General features: G+C 44.0%; 1 protein-coding gene across 3 annotated transcripts; it reads right to left on the reverse strand.

Moving 5' to 3' along the window:
* Window positions 1-386: 386 nt before the first annotated feature.
* Window positions 387-13,264, reverse strand: LOC137300665 (torsin-1A-like). Of its 3 annotated transcripts, none has more exons than XM_067969898.1 (6): window positions 13,116-13,264; window positions 10,454-10,631; window positions 7,288-7,553; window positions 5,854-6,029; window positions 4,364-4,491; window positions 387-3,538 (listed from the first exon to the last, which is right to left on the reverse strand). In XM_067969898.1, the coding sequence occupies exons 2-6, from the start codon at window positions 10,584-10,586 to the stop codon at window positions 3,294-3,296; spliced, it is 948 nt and encodes a 315-aa protein (XP_067825999.1). In that variant the 5' UTR covers window positions 10,587-10,631; window positions 13,116-13,264; the 3' UTR covers window positions 387-3,293. The 3 variants fall into 3 exon arrangements, with proteins under 3 accessions (XP_067825999.1, XP_067825998.1, XP_067825997.1); XM_067969897.1 differs by lacking the exon at window positions 13,116-13,264 and adding an exon at window positions 12,946-13,054; XM_067969896.1 differs by lacking the exon at window positions 13,116-13,264 and adding an exon at window positions 12,404-12,549.
* Window positions 13,265-14,358: the final 1,094 nt, after the last annotated feature.

Genomic DNA, 14,358 nt, shown 5'->3' on the forward strand with positions numbered 1-14,358 from the left:
CAGGCTGGCTGCCGGGCGCGAAACCCGGAGAGGACATTAATCATCAGCAATCAACATGCGATCACGTCACAAACGGTAAGTTTTGTTTATGCGGGTTTGCCACACGCACCTTCACCCCCCCCCCCCGGCCGCTGCCAACCCACCACCATTGCAAAATCGACCCCTAGGGTTGCCAACTCTGATTGGATGTATTCCTGGAGGTTTAATCACATGTCCTCCTCCCTCCCTCTCTCCTCTCCCCCCCCCCCCCCCAACCATTGGTCATCCAACATGTCCATTCTCATAGCGCCCCCCTCCTTCCCATGCTAATTTGAAAGCTATTAGATTCTTTATTACCCTATTGGATGGTTATTGACTCTTAGTTATAACTATTAAACCAAAGTGTGGAAAGAATATTATTTTTTTTTATTGCCCCTATGATTTTTCTCCTGGAGATTAATCTTCAATTCCTGCATACTCCAGGACAATCCTGTAGGGCTGACAACCTACTAAAGACTACGTTATCTACAGCGAAGCCATAATATAATACATTCTGTGCTTTACTAGAACCTAAACACCAGCAGTTGCTGCTAGCCTCCAGGACATTGGATGCCCGATAGAGAGCTCAGGGTGATGGATTTTAGAAAGCCTGGTACTTCTTGATAATGACTGATTTGAGATGATTCATGGTGTGTAGGGGCTATGGAATGTACATGGATCAATATAGTTAGAAAGGGTGTAAAAAGCACGAGATGGTAGTCAGAAGTTAGAAGGGAAGGAAGCAGATTTAGGAAGTTGAGCTTAACGACTGTAACATGTTAAGGGTTGCCGTGTTGTCTGAGTAAGTATGTCATTTAACTCTTAATAAACTTGCACATTTTTGACCCTGTATCTAGGACCCTCGTTTCTGGCATCTAGACAAGGACTGTAGCCTTAGTCTATTGTGCACTAGCATAGCTTTCTATATTAAAAATTACCATCTCATTTTGATTTTTCACCTACATACATAAACATGAATAAAAGTTTATTAAGCAAATTAAAAACAGTAACATTTCCTTTTTAGCAGCAGTAATTTAGATTTTGACTGCATCTCAAACAAGAGTTAAGGTCAAGTCTCATTTTCTTTGACAAACAGTAGTGGGAGTGGAGAACACAGCGGGTTAGAAATATTTTGCATTTAAATAGCACCTTTCATATCCTCAGGATGTCCCAAAGCAATTTACAGCCAATGAATGACTGCCACTGCTGTAATGTAGGGAATTGCAGGAGCTAATTTGCATACAGCAAGGTCCCACAAACAGCAATGAGATAAATAACCAGGTAATCTGTTTTTAGTGGTGTTAGTTGAGGGAAAAATATTGGCCAGGACACTGGGAGGACATCCCTGCTCGTCTTCAAATAGTGCAATGGGATCTTTTATGTCCACCCGAGAGGGCAGACATGGTCTCGGTTGAACATCTCATCTGTAAAACAGCACCTCTGACAGTGCAGCGCTCCCTCAGTGCTGCACTGAAGTGTCAGCCTGGATTATGTGCCCAAGTCTCCGAAGTAAGGTTTGAACCCACGACCTTCTGACTCAGAGGCTACTGCTGAGCCAAGCAGACAATTAAAACACTGCCCTTACCTTACTAACCCAGATAGGAATCTCCTCTCTCAGTTGGTTCTGAGTGGTTTTCATTTTGGGCAGTCAACCAGGTTCTTAGTAGGTACAGATTCAGAGCGCAAAACCATCACTGAGTGTCAAAATGGCAGTCGCAATCATCAGGCCCCAGGGAAATAGAAGTGTAATGTCCCACTGGTGCACATCTTACACTGGGGTGCACATCCTGTCAGGGCCATGTACAACAGGTTCAACTCTGCATCAAGACAATGCTATACCTGAACTGGGAATGCTAGACGTTAACTATTACATTTCCGAGCACTGATTTTCCACTTTAATCAACACAGCATTCACAAATATTTGGGGGGGGGGGGGGGGGGGGAGAAAAACACAACTGTATAAAAATGCCCTGAACTGAGACAGGTGGATTTGTGCCACATGATACAACTGTAAGCACCTTATCAACCTAAGCCAAATAGACCATGGTGTTTCACCTCTTTTTATCATAAGTTGAGAGTCAGTGTTGATAAACAGACAAAAATTATTTCTACAGAATTACTCCTCCCAGAAGCATATTTTTTTTCTTTTCATTCGCACAAATACACAAAAGGTCAAATTCATAGGTACAGGAGTAGATTTTTAGCCCATTGAACCTGCTCCATCATTTTGTGTTAGCTGCATCTGCCATTTTTAATGGCAGATGCAGCTAACACAAAATGATGGAGCAGGTTCAATGGGCCAATTTCCTATGTTTCCTGCATATCCCCGAGGACCCTTACCTCCCAAGTAAGTATCTATCTTCTCTCTAAACACCTCAATTGACTTTGTATCTTGCACTGGGGCAGTGCATCACACATTTTCACAACCATTGATACGAAGAGGCTTTTCCCAGAGTATGTCACAGTTGACGTCACTATTACCTTTCATACCTGCCACAGGTACCTCGACTTCTAGAACTGTCACCTGCGGCAAGCTAACTCAATTGGATACTTGCTTTCATTGTATTTTCGATCAGGCCGAAGAACCTGGCCTCAGTTTGAAACTTTAGCACAATGGTTTATCATCTCAGCCCTGCACTTTTTAAAAACAGGATAATTTACCCATGATATAATATATTTTGGACTATCGTCGTTTCTCAGTAATCAACCATGGATTATTAATCAATAAATTTGCAGTGATTAAATTATTAATCCTTCATTGTGAGTGTCATTGTATACTAGTTACACAGAATCCATTGACAGCTGGTAGCCACCGTAGCCACTATGGCTACACAATGTCAGCAGATATAACACACACAAACTGGAATAAAAATGCATTCACAATATTCCTTCATGGGACTGGATCATGGAATGAAATAATGGATATAAACCACCTGAACCTTTCACTCACATTTCATGACATAATTTAACTCTATGACTGAAATTACTTGCAATCACTCCTGGATATTATTTCTATATTTTCTAACGTCGACTGCAGATTATTTCTTGATAAGATGTCACGATCATTAATCCTCTAACGTACGCAGGGCCATGGCTTAAGCACCATAAAGACACTTGGCAATAACTCATCTGTTGGCATGATTTTCATGGTAATAATCTAATCTTGGGGTTCAGTTAACAGAGCCTTAAGCAGATCGGTGCCTTGTCAATCAGTCCCAGGTATTCTGTACACACCAAAGAGGCGTGTGAAATCTTTCTCCTGTAAGATGTCCAACTTAGAAATACAAATTCACTTTCGAGGCCACAGTCTTGCAGCCTTTCACCGACAATACCTTTTCCTCCTTTGGGTAGTAAACCATTTTGCTTGCTATTTTGGTGACAATTTTCTCATTGTCCTTTAAACCTCTGGATGCAATTTCAGCTTTCACACATGACACAACATGTTTATACTCCAGGGGTAGAAAGGGAATAAAATGATCAATCAAGTTTGTTTCAATGAGGTTAGTGTGCCAGAACCCACCTGTAAGAGAAATTTTAAAAAAAATTAATATAACCAAAAAAAAAAAATTTCTGCTCATCTTTATCATTCTCAGAGCTGGAACTTTTTTTTGTCTCTCCCCCCTCTTTCTGTGCCACTTCTCTCCCTTCCTCCTCTCCTGTAGTCGTTGACTCTGATGCTAGTTGCCCTCCAGCATATTGCCCAAGTGGCCATTGATCGCATGAGCCTTGACAGTGAGTGTTTGCAGCCTGATACTAACCTCACCTGATATCTACACATGAGCATTTTCAACAGGACTCACTGGATAGTGACCAGAAACGAGAACCTCGACAGATTGTTCCCCATCCTGAGACCAGTTGTAGAGTTCCCCCCACGCAACCTTGGCTGATAATAGCCAACTCAACCATAACTGGAGATTGAAGCCATGTTCTTTCTGATCTGCACGACTCCAGCTAATCATTGGGTTAATTTGAGCCGCCGCGGATGTACAGGTGCTGGGAGACTGAGGCTGAATCCGAGCACTAACAGAGGAGGGGACTTTCATCCTATCTGTCTGGGTTGAATTTGAAGCTAGGTCATAGAACTGGGAGGATAAAGTTCTAACCCTTTGAGCTTTTTTAAAACCAGTATTTGAAGACAAGGCTATTTTTGGGCCTCGTCTTTTGAGTGTTCTTTTCAATTTGTAACGCAAAGAAACAAACACAATGTAGAAAATTTACACCATTTTTCAGTCTGAAATAGGACTGTAGTGTGAGGGAATGTGAAGTAGCACAGATGGAATACGTTTTGTCAACTAAGATTTTTATGCACCGTTTTAGTCTCCACTCGTGAGTGACACACACTTACTATCGTTCTTGTTGAAAACCGTCAGGGAGAGTTCCTCCTCCAGGTGATTCAGCTGAATGCTCTCCCTTTCCATTCCATTCATCAAAACACTTAAGGTCTTTTCATTTATCTTTTCGCCACCAGTATTGCTATTAGGGGGGAAAACAGAATCGAGAGTCATTTGACATCCCAACCCAACATCAACAAGATCAAGCATTAAGCAGGACATCACTGTGGCAGGAAGAGGTACTTTTAAAGTCATTTTAAAGTTCACTGATGATTGCAGTGTTCAGTTCCATTCGCAACCTCTCAAATAATGAAGCAGTCCGAGCCCGCATGCAGCAAGACCTGGACAACACCCAGGCTTGGGCTGATAAGTGGCAAGTAACATTCGCGCCAGACAAGTGCCAGGCAATGACCATCTCCAACAAGAGAGAGTCTAACCATCTCCCCTTGACATTCAACGGCATTACCATTGGCGAATCCACCCCCATCAACATCCTGGGGGTCACCATTGACCAGAAACTTAACTGCACCAGCCATATAAATATTGTGGCTACAAGAGCAGGCCAGAGGCTGGGTATTCTGTGGCGAGTGACTCACCTCCTGACTCCCCAAAGCCTTTCCACCATCTACAAGGCACAAGTCAGGAGTGTGATGGAATACTCTCCACTTGCCTGGATGAGTACAGCTCCAACAACACTCAAGAAGCTCGACACTATCCAGGACAAAGCAGCCCGCTTGATTGGCACCCCATCCACCACCCTAAACATTCACTCCCTTCACCACCGGCACACCGTGGCTGCAGTTTGTTCCATCCACAGGATACACTGTAGCAACTCGCCAAGGCTTCTTCGACAGTACCTCCCAAACCCGTGACCTCTACCACCTAGAAGGACAAGTGCAGCAGGCACATGGGAACAACACCACCTGCACGTTTCCCTCCAAGTCACACACCATCCCGACTTGGAAATATATCGCCGTTCCTTCATCGTCGCTGGGTCAAAATCCTGGAACTCCCTTCCTAACAGCACTGTGGGAGAACCTTCACCATACGGACTGCAGCAGTTCAAGAAGGCGGCTCACCACCACCTTCTCAAGGGCAATTAGGGATGGGCAATAAATGCTGGCCTTGCCAGCGACGCCCACGTCCCATGAATGAATAAAAAAAAATTAGAGATGTCTTCTACTTCATAGGAGAACTTTCACATTTAATCGCCTCCTGGAGCCTGTCACATTGGGGATAATTTAAATCTAACTCGCCGGGCAGGAAACCCACTGGATGGGGTGGGACACTGGTTTTACACCTCGCCGAACGGAGAGTAAAATTGGGTGGGTGTAAAACCAATCTCGTGGGTTTCCTGATGGGCGGGTTAGGTTAAAATCACTCCCATTGTGTCTGATACTTCGAAACATCATTACTCTTCACCAGGGTTACTGGTTAATGATCACGAGCGGGAACTCCGCCCAAACCCCGTCCCTAACCTGATTGTTACTTGGTGCAGACTTACCTCAGGAAGATGAATATTGTTTTTCGATAATCCACCTTGTCGACATCACTGGTGTAGTCCAAGAAAGGTTTGATAGCATTGATGAGGCCTGGATGCATTTTGTCCATTTCATCAAAGATAAACATCGATCTCGGACATATCGTAACATTTCCATGAATCCACGTTCGCAGCTCATTCTGCAGAAATAAAAAAAAAGTCCCACAATAGTGGTCTTGCTTCATCTCAACAATTTTAATTTGACATCATTGGTTTCTTGAAGGATACATTAAAATAATACATTGTCGCTGGGTCAAAATTCTGGAACTCACTTCCTAACAGCACTGTGGGAGAACCGTCACCACACGGACTGCAGCGGTTCAAGAAGGCGGCTCACCACCACCTTCTCAAGGGCAATTAGGGATGGGCAATAAATGCTGGCCTCGCCAGTGACGCCCACATCCCGTGAACGAATAAAAAAAAACTCAATATTAATCACCTGACTGTGATTTCAACAGAAATCACATGATAATTGGCAGTGGGGGGGAATGAAAGAGAACAAAATGCAAAAACTAAACATTCACTCCGAATTTCATTTAAAAGTACTTGGTCGAACATATCACATCTGTTGTTACTCATTAGCCAGATAAGACTGCACAGAAATAAGTTGAGTCTTCCCTCCTTCGGTTTGGACCAGGTGTTGACCAAGAGGGTAGATAGTTGACCTACTCACAGCGATTTACCAATTCTGCTCAGGTATCTAGCCAGCAGCAAGTCTCAGGAGATCTGTCAACCTCCTCCCACAACCCCCCCACCCCACTCCTCCCTGCAGCAAAACACCTAACGCCTGCGCGACCTTTGATCTCCTGGAAATGCAAGTCACAGGGAGCTGTGACTAACAAACCATAAAACTTGGCACAACGTATTGTTATAAAAGTAAAAATAAAATTGTGGTTCTGCTCTAGCTAATTAGCTTCCATTTGGGATGGGAGCATAGTTTAATGTCCAACCTTGGACGAACTTATTTGTTCTCAATTAACTAGTTTTTTCAAAAATTCATTCTTGGGATGTGGGCATCGCTGGCAAGGCCAGCTTTTATTACCCATCCCTAGTTGCCTCTTGATAAGGTGGTGGTGAGCCGCCTTCTTGAACCACTGCAGTCCGTGTGGTGAAGGTTCTCCCACAGCACTGTAAGGGAGGGAGTTCCAGGACTTTGCCCCAGCGACGATGAAGGAACGGTGATAAGATGCAACTACAAGTTCATGTTCTGTAAGACCCGTACAAGTGAGGGAGCAAAAATATTTACCACAATCTTCGGTTTAAGACTCGCACAGCATTAAAAAAAAACACAAAGCAGGATTTTCATGGGTTTTGCATTGTGCGGTATCTGTTGATTGTTAATACCATAAATCTATCGTTACACTGAAGGTTTTACTAACCATAATAATAAGTGATTACCTGATACTGGTCAATGAGTTTAGGATGAGGGAAATGATGGGTAGATATGAATACATGAACATACTGGCTGTTCATTCCATCTTTATAAAGGTTCGCTGCTATCAGTTGACTGGCAAGGTTTTTGCCAGTGCCACTGTTACCGTGTAGAGACATGGTGAGGGATTTCTTGGGAACAGGGGCTATTAAAGAACCTTTAATAGCTTTGAGGATCACTTCACTTGCAATGTGCTGTCCAAACAGTTTGGTCTTAAGGTCTTTCTCTAATCCTGTATTAATAATCAGCAAAGAAAAATCATGTTACTTACTACACACACACAGGGGCAATCCTCAATGAAGGCTGGCAGCATTAGGCTATCAGATTCAGGACATTAACAATTGAACCGAGTACCCGTTTTTCTCATGAAGGGATCTTCAGCCTGATGGGGAATGTCTGTGGTGATGTGTAATCAATTGAGTCTATTGTTCTATGGTTTACCATGAAGTGCATCAAAGCAAGAGTTTCTTTTACCAATTTGCCAATCAAGATGTCAGCCTGTGGCCTGACTACATTAAAAGCTACAAGTAAAAGCAAGCACACTGAAACGCAAGTGTAGTAAAGGGTACTAGACCAGGGGTGGCAAACTTTACCAAACTCAAGAGCTGCAAAAATAAAACGCTTTCTGATGAAACGGCACAAATGTTCAGGTCTGTTTATGTTACAGCTTAGGTCCTTGGAGAGTGATTGTGACAACTTTACTGAGGTTGGGTCATTTATGTTCAGGACTGTTGCTGAGAATCATGCATCATGCCTTAAATTAAAATATTACAAGATGTATATATATCTATTACTATAGATATCGGATTTTTTCAGCGTAATCTTTGGCACTTTTTTAATGCACAGAATGGTGAAAAGATTCCAATCATTTTTTTTTAATTATAGGTTACTAGTTTCCAAAAATCATAGTAATCTAGCAACTAACAATAAGAATCGAGAAACAAAATTCAAGAACATTCCAATAAATAATTAAACACCATCGCAGTAACAGCTTAGTGATATTCTCACTGGAACTACACCAAGGTTACACAATGCTGCACAAAGTACAGTCAGGCACAAGAATCAATGTGATGTTTATCATCTTTTGGTTCTCAAGTATTTTCTTGAAACTTGACTTCTACTCAGTTGCACCTGATGTAACAACTCTGAAAGGTGAATGTCAGTCAGACTTTGATTTTACGTGCTAAAGGATAGAAAAAAAAACCAGATTTGCATACATAGGTGGAACTGAACAGATGTAGGACAACAGTCTCGATGTCTGGATATTGTTCACACGGCACAGCCTCCAAAATTCAGCTCAGAACCAATATATTTTAAAACACTTTGTAGCACATCCTGGACCTCAGCCTCTGTAAAGGAGAAACTTCAGCTCAGCACCAATGATTAAAGCAATGGCGAGGCACACCTTGCGTGATTTCACCCCATGTACATGCCCCGTTAGTTAGAATTTTTCCCTCACCCTTCAGCTTGAAATTCTTTTGCGCTGTAACTCGCTGGAAGTGCGAGCTGATAACGGGACCATGGTGAACGACGGGCCCAACAGTCTGTCTCCTTAACCAATGAGATTTAAAGATTGAGAAATAAACAGAGGAACGACGGAGAAGGAAATAGGGTGAATTAGAGTCAAATAATAATAATAAAATTATATAATAATAAAATATTATAATAATAAAATTATTATTATGCAGCAGGTTTCATTTCAATTCCCCCATTTCCCCAAAATAATCAGCACCTGACATTTCAACATCATGAAACCCCACAAACCATTATCAACAACGTAATACTTTTGAAACTAGTTTTCACTCACCATTTGCCCTCCTCCCTTGATGTCACTGTTCTCTCAGTACCCTTCTCTGCTCTGCAGAAAATGGTGTCCCACTCTGTTTCCACTTGCAGTTGCTGGTCCCAGTGCCTACAACTCTCTGGCCCCGCTGCCTTGAAGCTCTGCTTCGTGGGAAGTGGAGCTTCCCTTTTCCCAAATGCAGGGCAGGTCACTGCCAAAGAGCTGCACTGCCAGCAATGTGGGCGTTGCTGGCAAGGCCAGCATCTATTGCCCATCCCCTAGTTGCCCCTTGAGAAGGCGGTGGTGAGCCGCCTTCTTGAACCGCTGCAGTCCCGTGTGGTGAAGGTTCTCCCACGGCGCTGTTGGGTAGGGAGTTCCAGGATTTTGACCCAGTGATGATGAAGGAACGGCGATAACCTGCATCTACTAGTGCATGTCCTATAAGACCCATACAAGTGAGGGAGCGAAAAAAATGTGGCTGCTAATGGTATTTGGGAAGAAATTAGGAATCTTACTAAGAACATCATGTATATTTCACCACTCAGAACTACTGTGTGGTGTGGCACAATATTTATATAGGAGGCAACAGGTCCTAAAAATATCACCAACACCCAGTCCCAAAGGTTTTGCTGAGCGATAACCTATTGGATTCCTGATTACTCCTTTCAACAACAACTGGCAAAAAATAGCGCCTTTAACATAATAAAACGTTCCAAGGAGCTTCACAGGAGCGATTATCAAACAAAATTTGACACCAAGCCACACAAAGAGATGTTAGAACAGGTGACCAAAAGCTTGGTCAAATAGGTACGTTTTAAGGAAAGTCTTAAAGGAGGAGAGAGAGGTAGAGAGGCGGAAAGGTTTAGGGAGGGAATTCCATAGCTTAGGGCCGAGGCAGCTGAAAGCAAGTCCGCCAACAGTGGAGCGATGAAAAATCGGTGATGCGCAAGAGGCAAGAATTGGAGGAGCGCAGAGATCTCAGACGGGTTGTAGGACTGTAGGAGGTTACAGATATAGGGAGGGGCGAGGCCATGGAGGGATGAGAATTTTAAAATCGAGGCGTTCCCGGACCAGGAGCCAATGTAGGTCAGCGAGCAGAGGGGTGATGGGTGAACAGGACTTGGTACATGTTAGGATACGGGCAGTAGAGTTTTAGATGAGCTCAAGTTTATGGAGGGTGGAAGATGGGAGGCCAGCCAATAGCATTGGAATAGTCAAGTCTGGAGATAACAAAGGCACGTTTCATATTTTCCACCGTCAATTCAATATCAGCAGCCCAACAATCCCAAAATAAAACACACAGTTAGAAAGCAGTTCAAATTCTAAGTATTTAACTATTAAAGCTCGACCTTTTACATCCAATGATATCCAATTATCATCACAACATTCACCGCTGAAGTAGGATTTGACGATAATTGCTATGAGTGTCATCATCCCTCCTAAGCACAATACGGGAATCCATGAACTATCCTGTTTTGCCATGTCTGGTTGGTCTGCTCCTGGTCAGCTCTATTACTGTGTGAATGACTGAAAAAACAAATGAGACATTTTGACCAATTAACTAGCAGTTCAGGCGAATTTGCTAAATATACCACAGCTTTTAGCAACCGGACCGGTTTTGATGTCAGCCAAAGCCAAACTCTACATAAGGCAACAAGCCTTCTCATTAAAGGGGAGCTTCAGTGTTAGGAGACACTGGGTTGCCCCAGGGTCATCAACCCAAATTAAAGAAAACTAAAACAAGTGCTTCCTTTTTTGAGCTGGTACAAACAACAAACACCCAAACCCTACATAAGAGAAAGGAAACTTTCAAACTAAACAGCAATACTGTTGTCCCTATCCACTATACACTCCAGTCCCTGCGGTGCCCACTGGCCAGGGAAGGCCTCAAGCATTCCGGCATACATTTTTTGTTTAAATATTCCAAGCTGTCCATCCACTTCAAAGGACCAAACAAGCTGGAGGGGGGGGGGGGGGTGGTAATATTTGCGGGGGATCCCCTCTACTGTCCCATTGCTTACTCCCGCTGCCACCAGTCCAGTTTTGGAACTGAACTCGGTTTTCCCATTTACTTCTGCGGAATTGCAACATCTTGGGTCCCAACACCATCTCAACATAATTTCATCACTCAGAAGAGATGGTCTGTCCTCGTATTTGAACCCTATAAGGGTTTAAATTGGCTGACCGTGCTGTGGAAACCATCCGCTTTTATAATCACGGGACAATTCTCACAGCAGCTGGCACAGAGGAGAAACAATCATTGCACAAGGAGCAATTTTAAAGCATAGGTCAGAAGTTTGAGCACCCGCAAAAACTATTAGCAATCATTTATAATTGCAGTTGGGAGGAAGGCGGTACTGCCTCTGTGGGTATCCATGGTAACCCTCGCTTCTGGTGGGTCTCTGCCAAACCCTTTATCACACACGTACTGCTCTGTCATACAGTAAAGCCAAACATGTCAGCCTTGGCTCAGTTGGTAGCACTCTCACCTCTGAGTCAGAAGATCATGGGTTCAAGCCCCACTCCCGAGACTTGAGAACATAATCTAGACTGACACTCCCAGTACCGAGGGAATGCTGCACTGTCGGAGGTGCCATCATTTAGATGAGACCTTAAACCAAAGCCCTGTCAGCCCTCCTCGGGTGGACGGAAAAGATTCCAGAGCCACCATTTCAAAGAAGAGCAGAGGAGTTCTCCCTGGTGTCCTGGCCAAACCAAACATCACTAAATCAGATTGTCTGGTCATTTATCTGTTTGTGGGATCTTGCTGTGCGCAAATTGACTGCCGCGTTTCCTACGTTTCCACAGCGACTACTCTTCAAAAAACACTTCACTGGGTGTAAAGTGCTTTGGGACGTCCTGAGGTTGTGAAAGGCACTATAGAAAAATCCTTCAAAAAGTACAATTATATATATCAAAAGGTGACAACTATTAGCAAAACAATTAACAAATTAAATACATTTTTTAAAAAAAGCGTAAGTTGCATTTACTCATTAAATAAGAATACACCTCTCAGAGTCTCCATTACTATTACACCCCCCACCACCACAACCAACAACCCCCCACACTCCCCATTCCCTCCCTTTACCACCCACCCCCCTACACTCTCCCCTCACCCCCCTACACTCCCCCCCGTTTCTCTTGAATCCAGGACTGGCCGGTCACTGACCCCACTCCAGGGATATTTTAACATGCTGCAGCTGTTGATGTAAAAACATTTAAAACGGAAATGCATCGCAACAGTAAAGTTTAACACTTTCTGAACAAAGTCTCCAAACTTCTGGCGCAGCGATTCCCACCTGGTCAGCAGATGAAAAATAATCATTTGTTTAACACACAAAACATCCGTATCAGGAACTCGTTCACAAGAGAATAAAAGAGAAAGAGAAAATGAAAGTTTGAATTCACTTCCTAGCCGGGTCAGGAGGATGGTCCCCCCGCCTTCTCTCACTCATATCTCTACACACCGGGAGAGGGGAGAGAAATGGGATCCGACCCTCTCATTCCCCAACCCCCTCATCCATTCCTAACCCCCTCATGCTCCCCCTCGCCCTCCCTCTCCCCCAAACCCCTCGCCCTCCCTCTCCCCCAAACCCCTCGCCCTCCCTCTCCCCCAAACCCCTCGCCCTCCCTCTCCCCCAAACCCCTCGCCCTCCCTCTCCCCCAAACCCCTCGCCCTCCCTCTCCCCCAAACCCCTCGCCCTCCCTCTCCCCCAAACCCCTCGCCCTCCCTCTCCCCCAAACCCCTCGCCCTCCCCCAAACCCCTCGCCCTCCCTCTCCCCCAAACCCCTCGCCCTCCCTCTCCCCCAAACCCCTCGCCCTCCCTCTCACTCCACGAACCCCTTCATCACGCTCTCCCCCTCATCCTGCAATCCTGAAGGGTTGAGGGACAGAAGTGGGCAGGGCGGGTTGTTTTGTCCCCCTGGAACCGGGAGAAGAAAGCGATTCTCCGAGGGGCCTCCGCTTCGCCTCTTCCAAATTCCACTGCAGAAAGCATTTACATCACTCACCCGTTTCACTCCTGTTTCTGAAGACTCCAGACTGTGACTTGGGAGTGGCAGTCAGAGAAGGAGAATAGGCTCAGTCTTTGGACTGAAATCATTGCTTTTTAAGACACCGGTTTTAGTTTTCTTTTGAGTTCCTGACAGAAGGACCTACTTGAAAGAAAAATTGGGGGGTATTTTTTCTCTTGTTTTATTAAACAGGGTAATGACTTAGAGCAGTATAGAAACGCAGAGGACTGAAGCAGTTAGGGAATGCTGGAGCATTCTGTTCTGTTATCAAGACAATGAAGTCCTTTTGACAAATGAGAATATTGACTCTGCCATCTGTCTTGATGTCCCTTATAGACACAGAGGGTAGACAATATTCTCTAGGGCGGGATTGAAAATGTGAAGGAATGAAACTAGCTTTTCCGTAACTGTCAGCGGGTTTGCTTAGTGCGACTGGTGAAAAGAGAGAAACCCTCTGATTTACTGACACCTTTTCTTTTTTGAGTTCCACATTTCTACATAGTCCCTTTGAAATTTACATGCGCAGGATGTTTTCTTATGTAGAGTCACTAGAGGGCCTCAGATCCTTTGCTTTGTGCAAAGTGACCACATAAATTGCTCATATTATTAATGGCACTGTACTTTAGTTTTGAATTTGCACTTTCTCCTATAATGAGAGCTTAATAATATTGCATGTGTGAGAGAGGATGTATTTAATTTTATAAGGTGGACCATTAAAATGAATAGATAAGCAAAAAAAACCAATAAATTTTTAAAAAGAAAGACTTGCATTTATCAGATGCCTTTCACGACCTCAGGACGTCCCAAAGTGCTTTACAGCCAATTAAATAATTTTTAAAATCACTGTTTTAATGTAGGAAACGCAGCAGCCAATTTGTGCACAGCAAGCTCCCACAAACAGCAATGTGATAATGACCAAATAGCCTGTTTTTTTAGTGATGTTGGTTGAGGGATAAGTGTTGCCCAGGTCACCGGGGAGAACTCCCCTGCTCTTCTTCAAAATAGTGCCGTGTGATCTTTTACGTTCTCCTGAGAGGGCAGACGTCTCATCCAAAAGACAGTGCAGCACTCCCTCAGTACTGCACTGGTGTGTCAGCCTAGATTATGTGCTACCTCTCATGGTGTGGGACTTGAACTCACAACCTTCTTGACTCAGAGGCGAGAGTGCCACCACTGAGCTACAGCTGACAACTAAAATAATGTGATAGTCTTAAATTTTAATCGGGAAAGGTTCCAGCTC

Source organism: Heptranchias perlo, chromosome 31 (genome assembly GCF_035084215.1).
Source record: "Heptranchias perlo isolate sHepPer1 chromosome 31, sHepPer1.hap1, whole genome shotgun sequence".
NCBI classification, from domain to species: domain Eukaryota; kingdom Metazoa; phylum Chordata; class Chondrichthyes; order Hexanchiformes; family Hexanchidae; genus Heptranchias; species Heptranchias perlo.